Genomic DNA, 24,829 nt, shown 5'->3' with positions numbered 1-24,829 from the left:
AGTTAGAAAATCAGATTAACATATACTCAGCCCAGTTAATGTGGTTACATGGAATATAAAAGAGGATACTAATTTATTTTAAAAAATATAGATACATTGATTGATCGATAGATAAAACCTGCTCAAATGTCTGTACTACATCCTCTTCTAGCTTAAATTCTGACTACAGTGTCCTGCTGGAGAAAACATCTCTTGCCTGAGTTAGTGACAGGGCACAGATGGACAGGGGTGGAAATCTGCCACATTGGGCTAGTTGATAACCAATGAGATGGCCTGAAGGGAGGACTCTGCCCAACAGAAGCCAAGTCAACACAATCCTAGAGGGACAATGGATCCCTCTAGGATGCAGACTCCAAAATGAGAGAGCTAACCAATCAGGAATGAGTGGAGAATGGAGCAGCCCAAGAAGAAAAACAGATAAAGCATGAAAGACAGCTGGAAGACTATGGCTAGTTGCTTGAAGAGTATGGCTTGGAAGCCCAAAATTTTTATTTCACTTCCAGAACCAATGAATGTTTATTTTTATGTAAATTCCCTTTTCCTGAAGTGAAAGGAAGGTCATCTCATATCTGTACAACTTAAGTAGCAGAACAACAGTGATCAAATTAATTTTAATTCATTTTTAAGTATACTAGGAAACATGATCAATAAGTATCATTATTTATCTTGTTTGACTAAAACTTTTAGAAGTTAAAATACTCCACTGGTGTTTTATTTTTAATGTAACCTACTGTTGTTACTTGCCACAATTAAGCCCTGGCAATTTGCACCTGTCATTATTTTAGCCTTCCTACATTCCAAAGGTTTTTTCAATCAATCAATCAATCAATCAATCAAAAATAAAAGCCATTCAAAAGTTACTGAATCAATCGGTCCACATTCATTTCACTTGTTGGTAAACAGCCTCCATCTGTATTTCAGGATTCCAGGTTACATGAAGGTGCTCAGGTAGTTCTAAATCCTGCTGCTGGGTCACTAAGTTATTAGATCTATACCTTCACCTCCCAGAACCACAGGATCTAAGATACAACTAGGGTAGCAGAACTGCACTGCTGGCTCCCACAGTTGAAATATCGCTGGGAACTAATGTCCCCAGCCCAACTTGAAGCCACAACATGGTCCTGGTGTTTCTTCTTTCCCTATGGATCATTTTTTCAAACCTGAAGTTCTTTTGGATTTCTTAAGAATTTTTACTGAGAGCAACAAGAATTCATTAAAAGTCAAAAAGACAACATCCAAATATACAGTGCTACAGTATAAAACCTTAAAAGGTAAATATTCCTAGATCTCAGGTGTATTCTCTCCTGCTCTCTTTAAGTTGGATCTCTAGATTTCTTAGATGGAAGTAGGATGGGGAAAATGGATAAAGAACAATCCAGAAACCATTAATATACCAGTCACTGTGCTAAGTCCATTTATACATAATCTTATTTAATCCTAACAACTCTGTAAATAGATATTGCCATTAGTTTCCACAAGTGGAAACTGAAGCTCAGAGAGTTAAAGTAACTTGCACACAGTAAGGAAAAAATACAAATGAATTCACACCCCAAAATATAGTGTTCAAAGTCAAAGACAGTCTAAATGTTGCTTCTTCCCTGGTGGAACTCTTTCCATTTATGACTAAAATATATACTGTCATTGGTTCTTCTGTAGCCATTCTCACTAATATTTTCCTTTGTTCTATTGGGTTAAACCTGGAAGTTCTTGGCCACACATAGCTCACAAGGAACCATGGGAAAGTTTCCATACCAATATGAGTTTGGTTAGGTCTGCATAGTGCCTTTAAAAAATATGATATGAATGCTTTCTTTCTTCAGTTGCCCCAAGTATTTATCATCTTATACAAGCCTTCACTCGTTTAAGTGACCTGCTTAGTCTTAAAAAACAGGTCATTTGAAACTGCACCTTTCTCTTACTACCCCCAACTCTGAGATTAAGACTAAGGGTCTGGTCACTTATGTTGCAAACTAGACCAGGCAAAAATGGCTTAGTTCTCCACATGCTTTTCTTGGTTTTCCTCAAAAGGTTAGCCAAAGGGCATTTCACCATGTCCCTCTAATTACATTTCACTGCTATAATAAAGTTACTTATATTGAACAAGTTAATAATTTTTGATACTTCATAAAAATAGTTTAAAAAATTATCTCACCTAGCCCCAGACCCACAAATTCATCAGGAGTCTGATCTTTTGTTCCAGTAAGAGATCCTTCTCTGCCCCGTACTGTTCCAGAAATGTATCGAGGTTTCACTCCAGTTCCTATAAGTTGTGCAAGCTCCAATTGACTGATGCACTTCAGAATCTTCATTACAACAACAAAAAAACTTTTTAAAATTCCATGTTAAAAATGTTTGCAAAAATACTTAAATATATGCAGCCAGGATTTAAATATAGGCAATATTATAAATCATTATAAAAAGCTAAATAAACTTATCCTGAATGTACTAAATTAAGGGTTCCCTAAACACTTAAACTTGCCAGAATATTTAACATTAAATTATTTTATAAACCAAATTGCAAACTTGAAAATAAAGTGCTTATACCTCATGCCATGAATTTCCTAAATAATTTCCATCTGTATGAGCCACTGTGATAAGTGTTTTTATTGTGTCAATGTTCTTCTGTTTCATTTCAGTAATACCAGAACTCACTGTAAGTAAGGTAAATCTTGCTAGTGCTTGGACATATGCATCTCTTTCCAGCTATAAAAAAGAAAAAAGTACACTCACATGGTTATTTAGTAAGTTTTAACTGACAAATCACATGCCTCAAACTACAGTGTTGTTTTTTTTTTAAGATGATAAATGAAGTAGAAAGGATGAATTTCTAAAATCTAAAGGCAATTAGAGATGGAGATGGGATGTCAAATCAAGATGAGATTTTAGTGATGACAAATGAATTCATACAGTAAAACAAATATTCATTGAGTACTTATGTGTCAAGTACTGTGTAGACTAGCAGAAACCAGGTTTATAAATTTGCCCATTCTTTCTCTACAGCTAGGCTGTGCTTTTTAAGATACAACATTCATAATTAAATGTGAAATGGGTTTAAAAAAAAAAAAGCAAGCGTTGGCTACAATTTATTATCAAAGTATATAAATTACTAGAGGGGCCTGTCCTCATGAAAAACAAGTACTAGATACTTGGTTCCTGTTAAGACAACTTTTCTTAGGCTTAAATGAAATATATAAAAACATAAATATGAAAAAATATGATTCAATAAGTGTGAACATGCAACATATTTAAATAATATATTCAAATTAACATATAGAAATTCAAAGTCTTAGGAACTTTGTATATAGCTAATATTGTATAGAGAAAAAAACTGCAAACTGAAGTTATTTTGATGAATTCCAGACACATCAATATAGAACTACTCCTTCTGTCACAGCTTCTTGTAAACTTAAACATTACGATTCATTTAAATTCCATCATAAACTTGAAATTACTTTTTAGTAAGTCAGACATAAAAAAATAATTGCAACTATAGTCATGACATAAGTAATTTATGTTTCCCGGAATGGCTACAAAGGTGAAATTCTTTGTTACCTGAATGTTGAAAATGCATGCAATTCTGATTGCGCATCTTATACCTTCCAGGCAAAGAGAGGCTACTTCAGTATCATCACAATCTTGCAGACCCACACTAAACGCAGCCAGAAAAGGTGTCCAAGCCAACTAGAAAAATTAAAAATTTAAGGCGTATCATGAACATCAAGTGATAATTAAATTTTATGATAGGACTACATTAATATTTCTCAAAGCTTCAGAAAATAAATGATTTGATGAAGTTCTGGGGAAAAAACACCAATGAGTTCCTGGGCATATTTTTTGGACAGCTTTCTTGGACAAAGGAGAAAAACTATGCAATGTTGCCTGGGCCTCAATAAGTGGTACAGCAGGACTATAAATTCAGTAGAAGGACCTTAGACATATTTTAAGCACAGCATCTATAAATTATTCACATCAACGGGAATTGCCAATATCCAGAAATGGTATTAGTTTTAACTTTACCTTCAGAACCTCTCTCTCTCTACAAGCTTTGTCGCCTGCAGCAATTCACAGACTGTTTATTTCCAAGCAGATCCTTTCAGTCATTTTCTCCTTGCAACAAGTACATTACTCTTCTTTCTTTTAACCTGCTCCCTGGACACCATTTAGACTTACTTTTTTTGTAGTCAAATATTTTACATTGAAACATCAGTGATATCTCTGGTTCCTAGTTGGGCAATACTTTAAAAATATAGTTCAATAAAATATTTCATTATAGACTGTGAAAACCAACAAACACTAAATTTTACTAGTAACACTCAATACCTAGTAAAACTGTAATGTAAAATAAACAAAAAAGGACTACCTTTGGACTACTGAAAATTCTAATATCAAAACATGTATGTCTAATGTGAATATTTGTTGCTTTTAATAAGTTCTAATGAAGCAAAACTATATAACCATAGAGATGAAAAAGATTTACATGACAACTGGAATTTTCAAAAGATCTAAGAAGTTTTTGTTTAAAAAAATTTTTTTTAATTAAAAAAATATTTATTTAGGGGTGCCTGGGTGGCTCAGTTGGTTAAGTGGCCGACTTTGGCTCAGGTCATGATCTCGCGGTCCGTGAGTTCGAGCCCCGCGTCGGGCTCTGTGCTGACAGCTCAGAGCCTGGAGCCTGTTTCAGATTCTGTGTCTCCCTCACTCTGACCCTCCCCCGTTCATGCTCTGTCTCTCTCTGTCTCAAAAATAAATAAATGTTTAAAAAATATATATATATTTATTTAGAGAGAGTGAGAGAAAGAGTATGTGAGTGGGGGAGAGGGGCGGAGGGAGAGAGAAAGAGAATCTCAAGTAGGCTCCATACTCAGCACAGAGCATGATGGGGGGCTCAATCCCATGACCCTGGGACCATGACCTGAGCCAAAATCAAGAGCTGGATGCTCAACTGACTGAGCCACCCAGACACCCCAAGATCTAAAAAGTTTTTAAGATTATTAAAGAAAACAGGATTACCCAAAGCTGTGTTTGTAACATCAGAAAGTTTAGAAGTATATAATCCCTAAACAAAGGAACATAAACCTTAGTACCTAATTTCTAGTCCTAGCTTTGCCTCTCTGAACCTCACTATCGTCCTCTTCAATACCTGGACTGCCACTATAGAGAGATGCTTTAGGAAGCACATGAGGTGCAATACTTTTAAAATATGAAGTACCACATGGAAGTAATAAATTACACATTCTATTGTAAGTAAAGAAACAGCACATCTATTCAGAAACCTGTGTAATATTTTATACAAGAAGTATAAATGGTTCTAAAGCCAGTGAAAAATATGTTTAATTCCACCAGGAATTAAAGACAATGATTTCTCCTATCAAACTACCCCTAAATAATATCCAGGGGACATTGCAATTATTCATTCATAACTGTGTAATCCTTTGTAAACTACAATTTGGCAGTATGTAAAAAGATACTTAATATTTATATCCCTTAATATATCACATCCTAGAAACCTCTCATTCATTCCTCTACCCAGTCAATGCTTGTTTATTGAGCACTTACTACAAGCTAGGAATTGTGCAAGATACTGGGAAAAGTAAACAGAACAGTCCCTTACCTCAAGTCTAGTAAAGAGATAGATATTAAATTTTAAAATAAGTCAATGTATAAATACCAACTGTTAAAAATACAATAAAGGATAAGTATAGCACATTATTAAAAGGACCAAATTTGGAAGGGGCAGAGCAGGGCAGAACTCTCTGAGAAGGTAACATTTAAAGTGGAAACCACTTGGGCAAAGAAGGAAAGAGCATTCTACATAAAAGGCACAGCTTGTAAGAATGTTCTGAAGACAAAGTAATTTAGGACATTCTAGAAACTGATGTTATGTTAGTGTGACTGCAGCATAGCAAGAAATCTAGCAATGAGGCTGGAAAGGCAGGTGGAGCCAGAGGATGTTGTGGGTGCGTTAATTTCATCATGTATCATGCAAAGTCAGTGAAGGGTCTTAACAAGGCAACATTTCATTTTGTATTTTAAAATGATCAGTCTGGCCTCTGTAAATGGATAAGAGGAGCACAAAAATAGACATAAGAATACTAGTTAGGACATTATAATATTAAAGGTAAGAAATGAGGATGTCTGGAGGGGTTAATGGCAGTAGAAGTGTTGGTGAAAGGAAAGATTCTTAATTCTAGCTTAGAAGATGTTTGCATAAACTAGAACTAATCTAGAGTACAGATAATAAAAGCTATTTATGAAGAATTTTTAATGATATGGGGAAATACTATGTGAGAAACAGCAGACTATAAAATTCTGCACATAGTATGATCACAACTGTTCAAAGAAAGTAGTATATAAACATATTAACAGAAGTTTTTTCTGAGTGATAGAACTATGGCTGGTTCCTGCTCTTTTCATTCTCCACCTGCCCCCCAACCAAACACATCTGAGAAGAAAAAGAAGAGTGTAAGATTATTTAAAACAAAACGAGAAGCTGGTGTATACAATTTGTTTCATAAAATGTGTTTCTTATATTTTAACATCATTTTCTACATTATTTCCAAAGATAAGGCTACTTATCTTTTATACTCCACTATTTAATACTGCCTCCCTAGCACCCCATCCTCTAATTCTTCATCAAGTTTCAGAAATAAAGTTATCCCATACACCTTGAAGTAAGAGTAGAATGATAAAACTTGAGAGCTAAAAGAAAGCACAGAAATCTTACAGTCCTCTTTTACTGCCCATGCATATGTGTCCTTAATGTCCGAAAAAGAACTCAAATTATGATCTTCAGCTTCCACAGGCAATCTTCCCACACTGTCTCACGAACTGGAATGTACTTGACCCCTTTTCCCTTTTCAAATTTGACTACACTCTCTACTTCCCTATAATCCTTAGTCACTGCTTACTTTGCAATTTGGAGAAAGGGTAGGAATATAGGACAGGAAAATGAAGAAGGAATAGGCAATCAAATTGTAAGGAACCAGTAGTATCATTCTTACTAGGTCAACCTATAAATGTAAATAATGCTTGTTTTTGTTCTCCACTTTACTCTCTGCGCTCCAGGCGTACTCAGAACCCACATAGGAGATCCTGGGCCAGAAGCTCAAGAAATTTTAGGTAACTCCAAAGGCTTAAATAGATGTCATTTAACGAAAACCAGGCCAAGGATTAATGATCATTCTCTGAAATTTTTCTATTCTTATTTCTTAAGATCAAACATTTATTAATTACCATTAGTGTATACTTTTTCTCATTCTCTTTAAGAAAAAATTTTTATTTGCTGTATCGTAAATAACATTGCTTTTGCTTCCAGGTCCTCACTAATGGGCTAGAGATCACTATATTTCCTTAACTTAAAAACATGCTGAACAAAACTGTACATAAATGTATACTGCAATCAAAAGTTATTAGTAACTCTTAGGGCACCTGGGTGACTTAGTCAGTTAAGCATCTGATTCTTGATTTCGGCAGGTCATGATCTCATGGTTGGTGAGACTAGCCCCACATCAGGCTCTGCCCTGACAGTGAGGAGCCTGCTTGGTATTCTACCCTCTTCCTCTCTCTATGCCTCTCTCGCACATTTGTCTCTCTTAAAATAAATACACATTAAAAAAAAAAAAGTTATTAGAACTCTTACCTTAAACATAGGCCTCACATGCTCCAAATGTGTTGCACTTGTAAAAGGTGCCTGAACGTGGCTCACGGCTTCCATGAGTGCTTTTGCTGTCTTGGCCATCTGTTCCATTTCTAAGTTATACAGAAGTCTTCTTTGTTTTTCACTGGCTACATCTGAAACAACAAACACTATTAGCATTTAAAAAATAAATCATTTAAGAATGCTTTGATATTTTACTATAAAATAATAAATGCCACCAATTAATACTAATTAGATATAGTCTTAAAAAACCAGATACAAAAGGTCACATAAGGCGGGATTCCATTTATATGAAATATCCAGAGTAGGCAAATCCATAGAAATAGAAAGCAGACTGGTGGCAGCCAGAGGCGGGAGAGAGGGAGATAATGTGAAGTTTAATCTTAAACCTTCCGCATCTCCTTGAATCACCCCTACTTCCAGTTTCTGTTTATGTGTAACAATAAATGAAAAGACAGAACTGTGTTGCTTGTAGAGGAGGCAGGAAAAGACTGAGAGTTGAGGTCTGTCTGTTGGGGTTCCCGAAGCAGTCTCACCGACCTCCTAATCCATGCTGAGATTTACTACCACATTAATTGACAAGTATGTATTAAATGCACACTAAACCATGAATATTATGTAGCATTTTCTTTGATCACTGGTCAGTGCTATCTTTATTCAGAACGTGGAAAAACATAAAATCAGATCAGCAAACTGTATAATACTTTTCATTAGAGTAGTATCTGACTTACTCTAAACCAAGTGAAAAAAAACTTTTAGCAAACCGCATTTTTCCTCTGAACAATCAGAATTCAGTTGATTTGGATACTTACTTTGTTTACTTGATTTTGTAGGGATTGTTAGTTCTTTTGTTTCTTTCATTGATATCTTTTTCCCAGCTATCTCATTATAGATGGCTGACAGATACTCTTCAGGAAGGTCTTTACTGTCATTGATACCTCTATTCATCTTAATGTATTGTTCCTTTGTCATTTTATTTTTAACCTAGAAATGAAAAACCATTTTGATTCCTAAAACTCCTATTTTAAGAATTTGAATACTTTTAGAAGAGAATTTATAAATACTTTGAGGACAGGACAGGGCAAATATTCAGTGAAACATATTTAAATGAGAAAAGGAAGTCACCGAAAATGAAGGTAATGTAGAGAAGACCTATCCTGGCATATGCTATTAACCTTGCTCTGATGTGCACATATATAATTTGTAACAAGAAACAGGGAAATCGAATAATGAAATTATTTGGTTTTGCCCAAGGTTTAAGAGTTCTAGCTAGAGTCTTTAAAAAAAAAGGACCATGACAAGTATTAAAAGCATGGTATCAAAAAGATTCAAATCTTAGTGGGGGGGGGAGCAGAAATATGTTGTAAAGATTTAAAAGCTAATTTTACATAACAGTGGATACAAAGTAATAGCCGAATTTATTTAAATCAGATAACAGTTTCTTTGACTGACTCATTGTGGTAAATGAAGGTTAGGTGATCTGGGTCAAGTGTCCTCAGAACATTTTGTCTTGTTAAGAGTACTCTGACCAGGAATGTCTTACAGCATACCTTCATCAGTCTGTGGAGTACAAGCTTGTAATTTGTAAGATGCAGCCCTGTCACCAAAGTTGAGAACTAGCACACCCAAAATGTTTTTATCTGGACAAAACCCAGAGAAATTACAGGCTGTGTTTGTTTGGTTCCAGACTACAGCAGTAAAGTGAATATTGCAATAAAGTGAGTCAAATTAATTTTTTGGTTTCCTAGTGCATACAAAAGTTATACTTACACTATACTATCGTCTATCAAGCATTATGTCTTACAAAAACAATGTACATATCTAAATTCAAAAATACTTTATTGTTAAAAAATGCTAACCATCATCTCAGCTTTCAACAAGTCATAATCACTGAACACAGATCACTGTAACAAATGTAATAATAAAGAAAAGTTTGATATATTGTGAGAATCACCAAAATGTGACAGACCCATGAAATAAGCAAATGTCGTTGGAAAAATGGTGCTGATAGACTTGCTTGATGCAGGGTTGCTACAGGCCTTCAATTTGTAAAAACGCTATTACCTACAAAATGCAGTATATATATATATATTTAAATATATATATATGTACACACAAATATATACACACACACACACATATTTAATTAAATATATTCCTACCATCTCCCATGAAGAATTTAAGGCATTCTCAAGATAAGGCTCTTCCTGTAAATTTATAAGGCACATAGAAAGCAAGCAAGTCCTAACTTTAAAAACTCATCTTGGGGCACCTGGATGGCTCAGCTGGTTAAGCATCCAACTTCGGCTCAGGTCATGATCTCACAGTTGGTGGGTTTGAGCCCAGCATCGGGCTCTGTGCTGACCACTCAGAGCCTGGAGCCTGCTTAGGATTCTGTGTCTCCTCTCTCTGCCCCTCCCCCAGTTGTGCACTTGCGCACATGCACGCTCTCTCTCAAAAATAAACAGTAAAAAAACAAACCAAAAAACCCTCATCTGAGTCAGCACCAAAAATAAATAAACGAACGAACGAATGAAGGAAGTTTCACCTGAAGTTCTGATAAATACTAATTAACAATGACATAGGGTTACTAAAATAAAAGACCATATAAGTGCTGTCAGTAAGAGGCTAAAAAAGAGAAACATTACCTAGAAATCTTAAGCATGGCATGTTGTTTTTAGTATTGTACCAGAGACAAAAAGAAGTCTTGGTAAAAAATCTGAAGTAGCTGTATATTATGCTTGTGCATCTGGGTTGGGAGGTGGAAGTGGGAGTAGGGAATACACTAATTTCAGGTACCCCCAATAAAAATACACTGCTCAAACAGAACACAGTGGTATTCTGGAAGTAGGATAACACATAACCCTACTTTTCCTTTTCCTGCTTATCTTTTATGGAACACCCTACTCTTGACTTTTATTTTCATGCACTTAAATTAAGCTGTGTTTAGTTTTAGTATTTAAATCCCTTATTACAATGTAGATTAATATACACTAAAAATTAAATGTGTTCTAAGTATGCCTCAAATTTTTAAAAAATTCATTGACTCACACAATATATAAAAGGTGGTCTAACTATAAATATTTTAGGTAAAAAAGGAACATAAATGACTTGTTTAAATATTTTAACTTTGAAAAACAACTAAGAATGAGAAGAATTAGTTTTAAGGAATTCCTTTAAAGTCACCTGTGTTCTTTAAAAATGGTGTCATTTGTTATAGTTCATGTGGTCCTGAATCAAATCATATGGGGTCATGATTATGGGTTCAATTTTTTTTTTTTTAAGTTTATATATTTATTCGAGAGAGATGGAGACAGTGCGGGTGGGGGAGGGGCAGAGGGAGAGAGAGAATCCCAAGCAAACTCCACGCTGCCAGCACAGAGCTCGATGTGGGGCTCAACTTCACAAAACTGTGAAATCATGAACTGAGCTGAAACAGAGATGCTTAACCAAGAGCCAGCCAGGCACCCCTAGTTCAGTTTTCTGATTGAAGTTTCCTTCACCGAAACTTATAAGCTGTTCTGTGGCTGCAGGCTGCATATAAGGACACGAGGTCAGCCAGCAGCAGTCTGACACAGTGCAGTTAACTACTGCCAGACCAGGACTCCACGCACATGCTCTATGGACACAAACGAGTGCCACGAAGACAGAACACTATTCTCAAGATGTTTCCTAACGGATATGTGTTCAGAAATTTTTAACAATCTGGGTCCTATGAAAGAACATTGAAGGAAGTTTCAGTATTTCCTCAAAATACCTTACACAAGAATGTACATGTGACACAGATGCACAGAACACTGACAATTCATTTACAGAACCAAATTCTTTAAAAATATAACATTCTAAAAACAAATGGAGGTAGTGTATTGGTTTGGACCAAAACACCAGACAGAAAACTGTGATATGAAGTTATCCAAATAGGTCAGTATCTGTAGACTGCCTTATAATAGGAAAAAAGTATGCTGCATAATAAAAACCGGAAAGTGAGCTGCTTTAACTATACTCCCAGCAATATAACAAAGGCAATTTTTAAATGACTAAAATATTAAATCACTTTTTAAGAAAGGTCTATATAAAATCAAGTAAATCGCTGGTAAATGCATAGCTGTTGAAGGTAACTCTGTATATAATTCCCATTCATACATTTGATACATATTTTCCATATAAGCCTTGCCTTAAACATCTCCAAACACACACACACACACACACCCTATATTGCAAAATTTAATCTCAACCTTTAAATAAATTTTAATTTTTCTAATACCTCTTGGATTAGTAATAGTTTATTTCACTTCCTAAGAATAATAGATATCATTAGATGCCTATCCATAAGTACAAAGAAATTCTTGCAAATAGATAAATTTATGAAGATAATTTTCCCCAAAGATACTCAAAGCATGTTTTTGAAACTAAGCCTGAAATACCTAAAACTTATAAAAATAAATTTTTTTTTGCTAATGGATATCAGAAATCAAGTGACAGTACCTTAATATTTAAGAAGGAACTACAAATTTTAAGAAACAAATGGAAGTTTGAACACTGCCTGGATATCTAATACTTTAAAATTATTGTTAATTTTTAGATGTAATGGTATTGTGGTTATTTTTAAATAGACTGTGTGTCTTTCAGAGATATACACTGAAATAAATACAGATGAAATGATACCTGGGATTTACTTCAAAATGATCTGGGAGAGAGAGAAAGGATAAAAGTTGAATAAGACTGGCCGTAAGTCGGTAACTGGAAGCTGGTTGATAGGCACATGCAGGATTCCCATACTAATCACTCTGTTAAGTTTGAAATGTTTCAAAGAAAAAATGCCTATATACAGGGTTTTTCCATGTTGTAATAAGTATAGGCAGAAGAATATATGCATATTCTTACGATAAAATTTATCTTAAGCTTTATATAGCTGTCAATCATGGGACAAATATAGACTTATTTTGCAAATGTCTAAAAGTCTAATTAGAATTATTACCAGAAACTGCATTTGTAAATTGTACACTACACCGCATTAAATACTCCCATTTGGTGACGAGTTTCACTAAATAAGATTAAAATTTCAACTATTACTTACTGAATTCAAAAGAACATAGTTAATGTGTACTATCTGTTACATGGAGCACATACCTGTGGACTGTGAAGATCTGTGGTCAGCATGATAATTGAGTAAGCCAAAACATAAGCAGTATCTGCACTAGCAAAAAGGGTTTGTCTGAAAAAATAAATGTATCATGTTATAAACTTTTATTGTTTTACACTTGCATTTAAATAAATCAAACCCCCTTACTTTTCTCTTTCAGGATTTATGTTTTAGCTCATACTACAATTTTTTTCGCGAAAACATCCATCACTTCTAAATTGGAGACAATCTAAATTCTGAGAGCAGGAGACAATGAATCTCCTGATGTTCCCTAGCATAGTGATAGCTGGCAACCCATAAGTGCCTGAATTTGAATCTTGCTTACCCTTGGTTGCATTCTAGGTATCTCGCAGCAAATTTTTCCATCAATCGATCAATTTTCTGAGCTTCCCCTGGAAGACGGAATCCTTCCAGAAACATACGAAGAGCTGAAACAAAGTCCTTTCCTGAAAAGTCGTGTTGGTCCACATATGCATACATGACTTCTTTGTTAAATTTATCATTATCTCCCAGGAACTCACCCACTTGAGTCTAAAGAACAAAAGATTAAAAAAAGGATATCCTAATGAAATGCTACATTTGCCACAGAGACATTTAAAAAGTAGAAAAATCTGTAAGATTCACAGGTTTTGTCTACAGGGTTAACTATTTCAAACATGAAGCTAAAAAGTTAAACACACTAAATGTGTTTATTAAAAAAATGATATTCGTTTGAGTTTAGAAAATTAAAAAGCAAAAATAAGAATACCTAGGTTATTTTTTAAGTTTTATTATATACATAGGGCATTTTGAAGGGAAAACAGTATGTAGCATTATGTAATTAAGGAATTTTACAGAAAAGGTTAGAATAAAAAAATGGTATTCTTACTGAGTCTAATCTTTCCTCTTGATGTAAGAATTGGGCTATATCTTCAGATGTAGTGCCAAGCATCCCTTGTTCTTGAAGGTACTGTATTCCTCTCTTTGGTTTCTTATTAAATCTAGATGATGTTAAAGTTAATAGAAACATTAGAAAATCTTTTGCATTTCCCTGAAAAGATCTTAAACTACCAGTAAATTAATTTTCTAATACCACTAGAAAATAGTTTACTCAACATAATCAATACATAAATATACAGAAATTATTACATTATACAAAGTTTTATTTTTCTTTTAAGAGTCTCAAGCAAAAGGCCATATTTATCAAAGATATGGACCAGTTCACAGACTATATGAGATAATGTCAATTTGAGTAAGGATATAAATACTAAAAGTCTCATGTTTTTAATATATATATTCACCTTGATGCTCAAGTAATCTTGGTTCATTCCACATACACCCAGTGATTAATTCTAAGTTTCCTGCTTTTAAAGTAAAGAACTTGATTTTGGTGACTGTTTTAACCATGATCTGACATCATTATTTCCTTTATGAAAAAATTCCTACATAACCAACACTTTCAAAGGCAAGTCCAAACCGACTAGACTGATACACAAAATCTTTCTCAACATAGCTCCAGTTCATCTCAACCCCTCTCACCCATCTACTCCCAAATACCCTATTCTCAATTCCTAAGCATAATGCATTTCTGCAGTCTATTTCCTCTACATGACCTTTACTTGTTCCATTCATTTTCTGTGGAACTCTCGTTCATGCTTAGAGATCCAGTTCAAATGTCACCTCCTTGTTTCCACATCATTTACTCTCTACTTTTATTGCACCACTAATTACTTTGGTCCCTCATCACCTGTCACCAGGGTACTACAATAGTTCTTAAATGGTCTTGCCAGCTTTGGTTCTGCTCTCATTCTAACCCATCTTTCAGGCTACTGGCAAAGACATCGTTCCAAAACAGAAATCTGATGCTGCAGCTACTATGACTAAAATCCTTCATACATAGTAAGCTAAAGCCAAGAACAAGACAAAAACTTGTTCCCATGGAAAATAAGGCCTTCTGTAATCTGGATCCAACTCAATGCTCTCATTTCATTTTCTGTGACTGCTACCCCAACCCTGCCTCTGCTATCCTGAACAGTAATCCTCAAATGTCCCTTTCCTCCGTGCTGCTGCACATGCCATTCTCTTTGTCTGAAATGTCCTCACCTGTTCTAATGACTCCTGTCAAGTCCTAATTCATACCATAAATTAAAATCAAACATTTTTCACTGAGATAAGCACAATCTCTGCCCTCTAGAAGCTCTCTCCCTAATAAAATAAACACGATTTTTAAAAATTGTAAAAGTGAAACAACTAATGTATTCACAAGGTAAGATAGCACAGAAGAGAAGTGACTAACAGAGATGGTTGTGATATATTTCCTGGGGAGGGGACTGTGAAACTGGGCTTTGAAGAATGATTACACAGTTCATAAAGAGTAAGAAAAAAACATCCTAGAGAGGAAGGAGTCATACTAATACATGGACGCATAAAACAGCATGACGTTAGAATAAACAGCTCTGCATTGTTGGAAGGCTGAAATGAGATAAAGAAGTGGCAGGTGATGAAGCTTAGAGTCCAGCAGATCCATATCATGAAGGGTATTATATCCAATTATAAGAAACTGTGACTTTATTCTCTAAAAGCAGAAGTGGGGAGAAATAGAAGCTTACTTTTATTCAAGAGAGATCACTCTAGCTAAGTGTGAGAAAAGACTAGAGAATAAATAAGACCAAAGAAAGGTAGGCCAATTAAAAGACTGCACTAGTCAAGGCAAGAAATGGTGATGGTTTGACTTGAGAGAACAATTGTGGGAGATGGAGAGAAGAGATAAATAGCACAGATACTTAGGAAGTAGAATCAACAGAATTTAATGACAGATTAGATCCAAGGGGAAAATCTAAGTAACTCCCAGAATTCTAGCTTACAAATTTAGTAGCCTGCTGGGGTTACTAGCCTAAATAAGAAATACAGAAACAGTAGCTTTCTGTTTGTCTTTTAGACAATCTAATCTACCAATATATTTTTGGTAGATGTATTAGGGAATTGATTATGGAGAGAACGGAGACTGACAAATTCGGTGATGGACAATACTGAATGTGAGAAGCTAAACAGTATCCAAAAGAGTTGTCCAACAGGTAATTACAGACATGATTCTGGACTTCCGTAGAGGTATTTATGTTAAAAGTAATAGTTGGGAGCGGTGACACGCTAGCACATACAAAGTGAATCATGAAAAAGAGTACGATCACCTAGGAGAAATTACAAAATAAGAAAAGAACTGAGGGACAGAACTCTGGAAATGCTAAGCTATATTCAGGAGATAAACAGCCCATAACAAGACTGAGATGACAAGGGTCAAAATGGTAGGAGGAATAGGACAGAGTGGTGCCACAAACAGTCATGGAAGAGTGTAATGGGAGCACAGTGACATGAAAGCATTCTCATAAAAGTATGAAGCAGAGATCAAGTCCAGGGGCTGAAAGCAGTAGAGACTAAGGAGACCACTCTGAAGTCCTGTCACGACTCCCTCTCACTCCCAAGTACCACAAACAGAGCTACCATACCTTGGCAGCACTTTGTCTACTATTATAGACTGGACAGAGTACTATTCAAAAAAAAAAACTATTTTGCTCATATTATATTCACTGTACTCTTAAATACAAGACCCAGTGCCTTCATGGTTCTTGGCACACAGTCCCAAACACCAAATATATGTTTGCAGAGTAACCAGAATTTCAATATGAATGTCTAATTATACATACTAGACCTTGAGTCCCTCAGAAGCCATGTCTGTTTCATTCATCAAGTTTCCCTAGGACCTTGCATAATGTCAGGAACAGATGGGACTTTGATAAATAGTGACTGAAAAACTGGAATGAGTGAAGTATTAGTGGCTATTTCCTGAGGCAATTTTGCAAGATTTTATAATTTTATCACCAAAACATGTGCATGCATTTTGTCAACTTTTTTATATTAATGATTAAAAAAATGGAAACTTGAACATTCACCAAAAGGCACTGCTTAAGAGTTAGGAAGAAATGCTTTCCAGTAGAAGGAGCAAACCATGTAAATGTACACGGGAATTTTTAACAGTTTATAAGCAGCTAGATTCATGGAGAAATGCCAGCAACTTCATTTTTCCTCACAGCTTCTCTTTGAAAGAGATGGGCAATTACAGGGAATAAAAGCAGCATGGTACTACTTAGACAGGAAACAGTCCAGGAGCAGGCTTATGCCATAAAGCTTAGTGGGAAAACAGACTTCCCAAGATCTGGGTCTGGTAGAGTAGCCAGGTTGGAAATGGAAGTTATCACCTAATCAACATATAAAAATGACATTGATAACAAGGGATCAATAACAAGAGTAGCACATTTGTAGGGGTGCCGGGGTGGCTCAGTCGGTTTAGGGTCCAACTCTTGATTTCGGCTCAGATTGTGATCTTGCAGTTCATGGGACTGAGCCCTATGTCAGGCTCCATGCTGACAGCACGAAGTCTGCTTGAGATTCTCTCTCTGTCTCTCCCCCACTCATTCTCTCTTTATCTCTCTCAAAAGAAATAAATTTAAAAAAAGAAAGCAAATTTGTAACTCAACTGGAGAAAATATAAAACCTATAAAGGAGAATGCTAGCTAGCGATTAGAAGTCTCATACTATAAATTTTTTGACCTGTCATCTGCTTAGGAAATATAATGGGGATTTTATAATTGAGCTACTAATTGAACAATGCAAAACTACACAGATGATATACTAATCAACAGCATATAATATACACTGCAAAATTAATTTAACGTGCGCTATAAGGGTCTGTTGGGCTAGACGACAATAAACAAGGAGAGCTGAATAAGGAGCCACCAAAAGTCTTGGATGTAGGAGAACTATGCCCAGTTTTAGTCAATGAAAGGTGATAATGAGAAGGGAACAGAAATAATCTGAAGATGTAGACAAACCCAGGGAAAGGGTGATACTGTACTAGCAGAAGGATATTCAATAACATTTCTCCTTAAAATTGGACACTCACAAATCTATTCCTTGTTCTATTATTTCTTTTTGTTGCTTTAGGACTTCAAACTGTTCTGGATTATCAGTGCCAGACATCTGTGTACTGTAGCTGCCTATTCCTGATGATGATGTTGACTCCAGGGAATTTAAACTTCCGTATCTGTTTATTGTCTCAGGGTGTTTGATTTCATTCGTCTCTTGTTCTAAGGGTTTTTCCTGACCTGTAAGTAGAAAGACTGATACAGTAAATCATTCTTTCAAAGAAAAAAAATGTAAAAGGTTAAAAAAAAAATTGTCAAGTAAGGCAAGATATTTTAATGCTTCTTAGATAATTATGCAATACAAACAATTAGGTGCCATCCCAGACAATAAACTTTGATACTAAAACACACTGCAATTAGTATCTGTGTAATTTGCACCATTAAAAGTTCTTTTTGTAGTTGCAGTGCTAAGTATCCACTGCGTTTCTGCTCTCAGCTCATGCCACAGAAGGAATAGTTTCCCCTCAAAGGACTGCTGACTGATGTAATACTAGGGTAGACCTGCAGCATGAGTTTTTCTCCTAGTAAGGGTAAATGCCAAACACAGGTGAACAAATCAATCTTAAAACATCTTGGCTTGTATAGGTTTCTTCTATAATTATCTTTTACTTAAATTGCATAAATATTCTTCACTTTAATGTGGTATTTAAAGTATTTCAAGGAAGATTTAGAAAGAAAAAGTTTGGACAACTAAGTTGGAAATACATAATTCTAAAGCTCATATTGAACTCATACAGAATGCTTCTTTATCAGCTAAATGAGCAAAGAGGTCACGAAACTGGTCTAATGGCAACTGGAATTATCCTCTCGCAAGTATCATTTACTTGAAATGACAAAGAATTATAACTCAAAATGCCACCTTACCAAGAGTTGTCTGAGAGTTGGGATTCACATACTGATCCTTACTCCATTCAACCATACACTTCAAAATCGACACTAAGCATTCTAAGCCTTTTTTCCTCAGGCTCAGTTCCTACGAAATAATTCATAAAAAGAATAAAACAAAAAGCTCTTTAAAGGAAAACACATAGCTCTTCCTTGGCCAAGTTTAAATTTGAAAGTGCTTTTAAAGTTCTTACCTGAACATTACTCATACCAAGTTCTTGACTGCCCCGTCCTTGAGCAATTTTTGATAGATCATTTACTAGTCTTTCAAATATATTTGCTGCATTTAAGTCGCAGTCATAGTTTACATAAATATCCACTACACTCTGAGCATCTGTAACAATATAATATATTATGTTTAACAAGAAGCATCTAGTATAGGAGTATAGTAAATATCTCTTAATAAGAAAAGATAATAAAGAAGGATAATTTCAAATACCTGCACAGATCCTTGTCAATGTCTGAATAACCATCCATTTGTGGTCAAATGAGCTGGTAGAAGTTTCCAAAATGTATAGGAAAATTTCTTTAAAGAACACCTGTGATTAGGGAAAAACTTCTGTTTAAAATAGTGTTTATAATTCATATATATGATCACTTTTTAAATATCCCAAAGCTATAGAGCAGAGATTATGACCCAGGCTCCTCTGGAGACCTTTTGAGTAGTCCTTGTAGTAGGAGCACTGCACTTCACAATATTTTGTTTGCTATCACACAGCCACTACAAAAGAAATCTGCAAAGATCTGGAGCTCCTCTGCATGATAATTTCATGAACACATTTATAAAACCAATGTTTCATACTTCACTGTTTAATCCCCCAAAGAGTATAAATTATATTCTGTTCATCAGTTATGTTTTACAGACATCATAGTACCAGGTGTTTAATTTTCCTAGATTTAAATGTACCTAATGTTCTAATCCACACAATAAAAATAATCTCTTACACTATGGCATTTTTTATAATTACTCTTTTGGGGCGCCTGGGTGGCTCAGTCACCTATTAAGCCTCCAACTCTTGATTTCAGCTCTGGTTACGATCTAACAGTCTATGAGTTCCAACTCTTCCTCAGGCTCCACACAGACAGTGTAAAGCCTGCTTGGGATTCTCTCTATGCCTCTCCCCCGCTTACGCACACATCCGCACTCTCTCTCTCAAAATAAGTAAATTTAAATTATAATTACTCTCATGGTGGAAATCTCTACTGTCTGTAAACAAATTATTTTTCAGTATTTTTTACCCCAAATAATGTCAAATACAATCAGTTAATCAACCTAATTAAACAAATTATGATTTAAGAGCTAAGAAAGAATTTTTAGATTCAAATTTATTTTGGAAAAATGACTGATTTAAGAGGGGATAACAAAACAAAATGAAACAAAACACCAGAAGTCACATATTAACCTTTGTGAAGGTTATGTGCTCCAGAAATTCATACTGATAACATGAGGTGACTAACATCTTCTCCCTCCTAATTGGGTGAGGTACCAACTGAGGTAGCCCAAAAGAAATGTGCTTTTCTTTCACAAAATCCAATACATTTCTATTACTTCCTTAATGTCACCACCATTTCCTGTAAGACCATAACTTTTTAAGAAGGAGGGACTGGGTCTTTCTTGCTGAGTACTGTGTCCACACTGCAAGGCATAAAGTAGGCAACCATTTAAATACTTACATAGAACATACAAAATGTATGTTAATACAAGAAGAAAAATGGAAAAACTACAAATAATGTGGAGATTAAACAACACATTACTGATCAACTGGGTCATAACTACCTAAAGAAAAAAGAAAACAAATACAACACCCCAAATTCTGTATGATGCAGCAAAAGTGGTTCTAAGAGGGGAATCACAGCAATACAAGCCTAAAGCCTACTTCAAGAAACCAGAGAAATCTCAATTAAACAGCTTAACTTTACACCTTAGGGAATTAGAAAAAGAAGAATACATGGAACCTAAACTCAGTAGAAGGAAGGAAATAGTAAAGATCAGAGTAAAAAATAATAAATATGGACTAAAAAGACAATAGAAAAGATCAAAAAACAATTAGCTGATTCTTTGAAAAGATAAACAAATTGACAAACCTTCAGGTAGACTGACCAAGAAAAAAAGAGACAGGACTCAAATAAAATCAGAAATGAAACAGTAGGTTACAACTGATTTCACCGATATAAAAAGATCACAGAAGACTACTATGAACAATTATATACCAGCAAATGGGACAACTAGAGGAAATGGATAAATTTCTAGAAACACACAATCTTCCAAGACTGAATCAGGAAGAAATAGAAAATCTGAATAGACCAATTACTAGAAAGGAGACTGAATCAGTAATCAGTCCCTTCAATCACTGGTGTTGGGCAAACTGGACAGCTGTATGCGAAATGATGAAATTGAACCACTATCTTACATCATATGCAAAATTAACTCAAAATGATTAAAGACTTGAAGGTAAGACCTTTAACCATAAAACTCCTAGAAGAAAACATAGATGGTAAGCTTCTTGACATCAATCTTGGTGATGTCTTTTTGGATCTGATTCTAAAGGCAAGGGAAACAAAAGCATTAAACAAATTAAACAAATGGGACTATATCAAACTAAACAGCTTCTGCACAGTGAAGAAACCACTATTATTGAATGGAAGAAGACATTTGCAAACCATATATTTAATAAGGGGTTAATATCTAACATATATAAAGAACTTACACAACTCAATAGCAAAAAACAAAACAAAACAAAACAAAACAAAACAAAACAAAACAAAAACCCAACCAATTAAAAACTGGGCAGAGGATAAAAACAGACATTTTTCCAAAGGAGACATACAGATGGCCAACAGGCACAATGAAAAGATGCTCAATCAGGGAAATGCAGGGGCGCCTGGGTGGTTCAGCAGGTTAAGCATCCGACTTCAGCTCAGGTCATGATCTCACAGTTAGTGAGTTCGAGCCGCGGATCAGGCTCTGTGTTGACAACTCAGAGCCTGAAGCCTGCTTCGGATTCTTTGTCTCCCTCTCTCTCTGCCCCTTTCCCACTCATGCTTTGTCTCTCTTCCTCTCTCAAAAATAAGCAAACATGAAATATATATAAATACATACATACACATACATATTCATATAAATATATAAATGTATGTATATACCTGGGAAATGCAAATCAAAACCACAACAAGAAACCGCCTTAAACCTATCAGAACATCTATTATCCAAAAGATAAGAAATAACAAGTGTTGGCAAGGATGTAGAGAAAAGGGAACTCTTGTACAGTTTACAATGTAGCACAGCTACTATTGAAAACAGTATGGAGGTTCTTCAAAAGATTAAAAGTAGAGCTACAATATAATCCATCAATTCCACTAATGGATATCTCTACAAAGAAATGAAAACACTAATTTGAAAAGATAGATGATCCCTATGTTTACTGCAGCATTATTTACAATAGACAAGATACAGGAACAATCTCCAAGTCTACTGGTAGATGAATGGATAAGGAAGATAGGATATTTATGTACAATGGAACACTACTCAGTCATATAAAACAAATCTTGTTATCTGCAACAACATGGATGAATCTTGTGGGTATTATGCTAAATGAAATAAGACAGAGAAAGACAAATGCTGCATGATTTCACTTACATGTGGAGTCCAAAAAACAAAAAAACAAACAAAAGGAAACAAAGCCCCTGACTCCTAGATAAAGAAAACAGACTGGTGGCTGACAGAGGGATGAAGATGTGGAGGTGCAAAACAGGTCCAGGGCATTAAGAGGTATAAATTTTCAGTTATAAAATAAGTCTTGGGGATGTAATACCAAGTATGGGGAATATAGTTATAATTTTGTATTAACTTTGTAAGGTAATAGATGGTAACTAGATTTATTACAGTGACCATCCTGCAATGTACACAAATGCTGATGTTGTATACCTGATACTAATGTTGTATATATGTTGTATACATATATGTATACATATATATATATGTTGTATATAATGTTGTATACCTGATACTAATATTGTCAATTATATTCAACAAACAAATACATAAAAAAAAGTTTGGAACTCTCCAATTTATGGAATAAATAAAACCACCAGATTCGGAGAAAGAGGAAAATGAAAACTTTAGCTACTCTCTATGGATTATCAAACTGTACTAATAAGCAACAGCCTTCAATTGTATTTAAGACACCATGCTTATCAACAGGGGCTCTAGAAAAACCAAACTTAAAAAAAAAAAAGATTTAAAGAGCACCTATAACATAACGTATGTAGAGTAACAATACTATCATAAACACTTTGTCTGCATAGATATTTTCTTGAAAAGTTGTGCATAAACTATTTTCTGATTTTCTGATACAAACATGTAAGTTAATGTCCATAGAAAAATTACATTACAGAAACCCTGAAGTGTATATTCTCATAAAATGAATATTCATGTAATAACAATTTCAACACTGCTTTGCAAATTTAGGTTTTCATATGTTGGCTTTGTTTTCTCCAACTAGAATACAGCTTATCAAGCATTTGAGCATGTTTAGTATTTTCAAAAACAGATTTACATTTATCGTGTCAGATCCTCAATCTCCCCATAAGGGACAATGGAGAGTAAAATAAATGTAATCTCTTTAAATATACAGAACAGTATTAAAACAATTTTGTAATGAGAATCTACCATCTGAGGAGAAAGGAAATTTTTACTAGTAGTATTTCCTTTTAAATTTGTGCTTCCAAAAATTTTATATATTGAATAAATCTGCATTTAATTTGCATTTAATCTACAAAAATAGTAATCCCAATTTAAATGATTTTTGTGATACCTGGTTCCCTATGAATTTATATTTCACAGTCGTCTAAACAGTACTTTAAAAAGTTGCATTCAAAAATCTCTAAGTAAATGAATACAGTCTTTCAAAATAATCTAATGGCAATCCAAATGCTTCATCATCAAATGAAAGACTTTTGGGTTAGTATGGAAGCAAAAGTTCCTAAAGTTGGGTTTTTTTTAATCTCCTTCATTTGTAGTTCCTGAAGATAATGGGAAAAAACTATCAAAAAATAGCAACTACTCCTACCTAGTTAAATGCCTTCCGTTATTTTAACAGATATAAGACAAACTAAAATTTGGCAATATATATGTACCAGAAATTATTTCCTGTCCAAAATTTGGCCCCAATATAAAAACTTTTCACTTAAAATATCAAGGCTTTATTCAGTCTTATTCCCATAATATCCTATGTGAATTTTAATAGATACTGTAGATTAGTAATAAAGTGTGATTGTTTTAACCATCTCAAATTTCTGGGAAAATGATAATGTATCTGTTCTGTCAGCTAATGAATTATCAATCTTTAGTTAAGACTAAATATAAAATTTATAAGAATTATAAATAAGTAAAAGGTACTGGGGGATACAGGCTTCTAGTTATGGAATAGATAAATCACGGTAATGAAAAGTATAGTCAGTGGCATTTTAATAGCATTGTATGGTGACAGATGCCAGCTACACTTGTGGTGAGCAGAGCATAATGTACAGAGTTGTCAGATCACTATGTCGTACACCGTACAGAGTTGTCAGATCACTATGTTGTACACCTGAAACAAATGTAACATTGTGCGCCAACTATACTTCAGTTTTAAAAAATTGTAACAATTAAAATGTAACCTGCCTATCAAACACATAGTTGAAAGCTAACTAGCATAAAAGCGAGGGTTTCTAAAATGTATAATGTCCCAACCAAGACAATATAATAACAACTGGTAAATGGAAACAAGCACCAATTAAGTCCAGTAAAACATAAATACCATTTTTAAATATTCAGTTATTTGAAAGTGAAAACAAAAGATCACGAACTGATACACCTGCATTATATGTGCAGCCATGGCTGGAAAACTCCCTAATTTATTAGTTCTACCAAGTCTCTGGAAATACTTTAGCACCACATGACCATTCAGACCCGGGGATAAAACTTCAGAAATAAAATATACACATTAGAAAAATAATACAAAGCAAAAATTAAAATGTCAAATTCCTAAAATATAACCTTAAAAATATAATCCTTACTAATAATAGCCTCTTTAAAGTACCCAAGACTTCGATGGCTTAAAACCATATATATAAAGTATATTTTGCAACTTTCTTTTAAGATAACCAAATTTATTATTACATGCCATATACACAATGGCAAAATTA

The 24,829-nt window shown here is 34.6% G+C and overlaps 1 protein-coding gene across 3 annotated transcripts in view; it reads right to left on the bottom strand.

Moving 5' to 3' along the window:
- The window catches only part of ARFGEF1 (ADP ribosylation factor guanine nucleotide exchange factor 1), a 149,298-nt gene that overhangs the window by 38,720 nt on the left and 85,749 nt on the right, over nucleotides 1-24,829 (bottom strand). For all 3 annotated transcript variants that reach the window (XM_049633640.1, XM_049633639.1, XM_049633641.1), the window contains 12 exons: nucleotides 19,083-19,182; nucleotides 18,838-18,977; nucleotides 18,623-18,731; nucleotides 17,737-17,938; nucleotides 13,669-13,780; nucleotides 13,126-13,331; nucleotides 12,788-12,872; nucleotides 8,470-8,641; nucleotides 7,640-7,791; nucleotides 3,553-3,681; nucleotides 2,545-2,703; nucleotides 2,153-2,303 (listed from right to left, as the gene is read on the bottom strand). In XM_049633640.1, coding sequence (XP_049489597.1) covers nucleotides 2,153-2,303; nucleotides 2,545-2,703; nucleotides 3,553-3,681; nucleotides 7,640-7,791; nucleotides 8,470-8,641; nucleotides 12,788-12,872; nucleotides 13,126-13,331; nucleotides 13,669-13,780; nucleotides 17,737-17,938; nucleotides 18,623-18,731; nucleotides 18,838-18,977; nucleotides 19,083-19,182 — 1,717 coding nt within the window. The remainder of the gene's footprint in view (nucleotides 1-2,152; nucleotides 2,304-2,544; nucleotides 2,704-3,552; nucleotides 3,682-7,639; nucleotides 7,792-8,469; nucleotides 8,642-12,787; nucleotides 12,873-13,125; nucleotides 13,332-13,668; nucleotides 13,781-17,736; nucleotides 17,939-18,622; nucleotides 18,732-18,837; nucleotides 18,978-19,082; nucleotides 19,183-24,829) is intronic.

Source organism: Panthera uncia, chromosome F2 (assembly GCF_023721935.1).
Source record: "Panthera uncia isolate 11264 chromosome F2, Puncia_PCG_1.0, whole genome shotgun sequence".
In the NCBI taxonomy this organism is placed as follows: Eukaryota; Metazoa; Chordata; class Mammalia; order Carnivora; family Felidae; genus Panthera; species Panthera uncia.
This window is presented reverse-complemented; position numbering and strand designations above follow the sequence as displayed.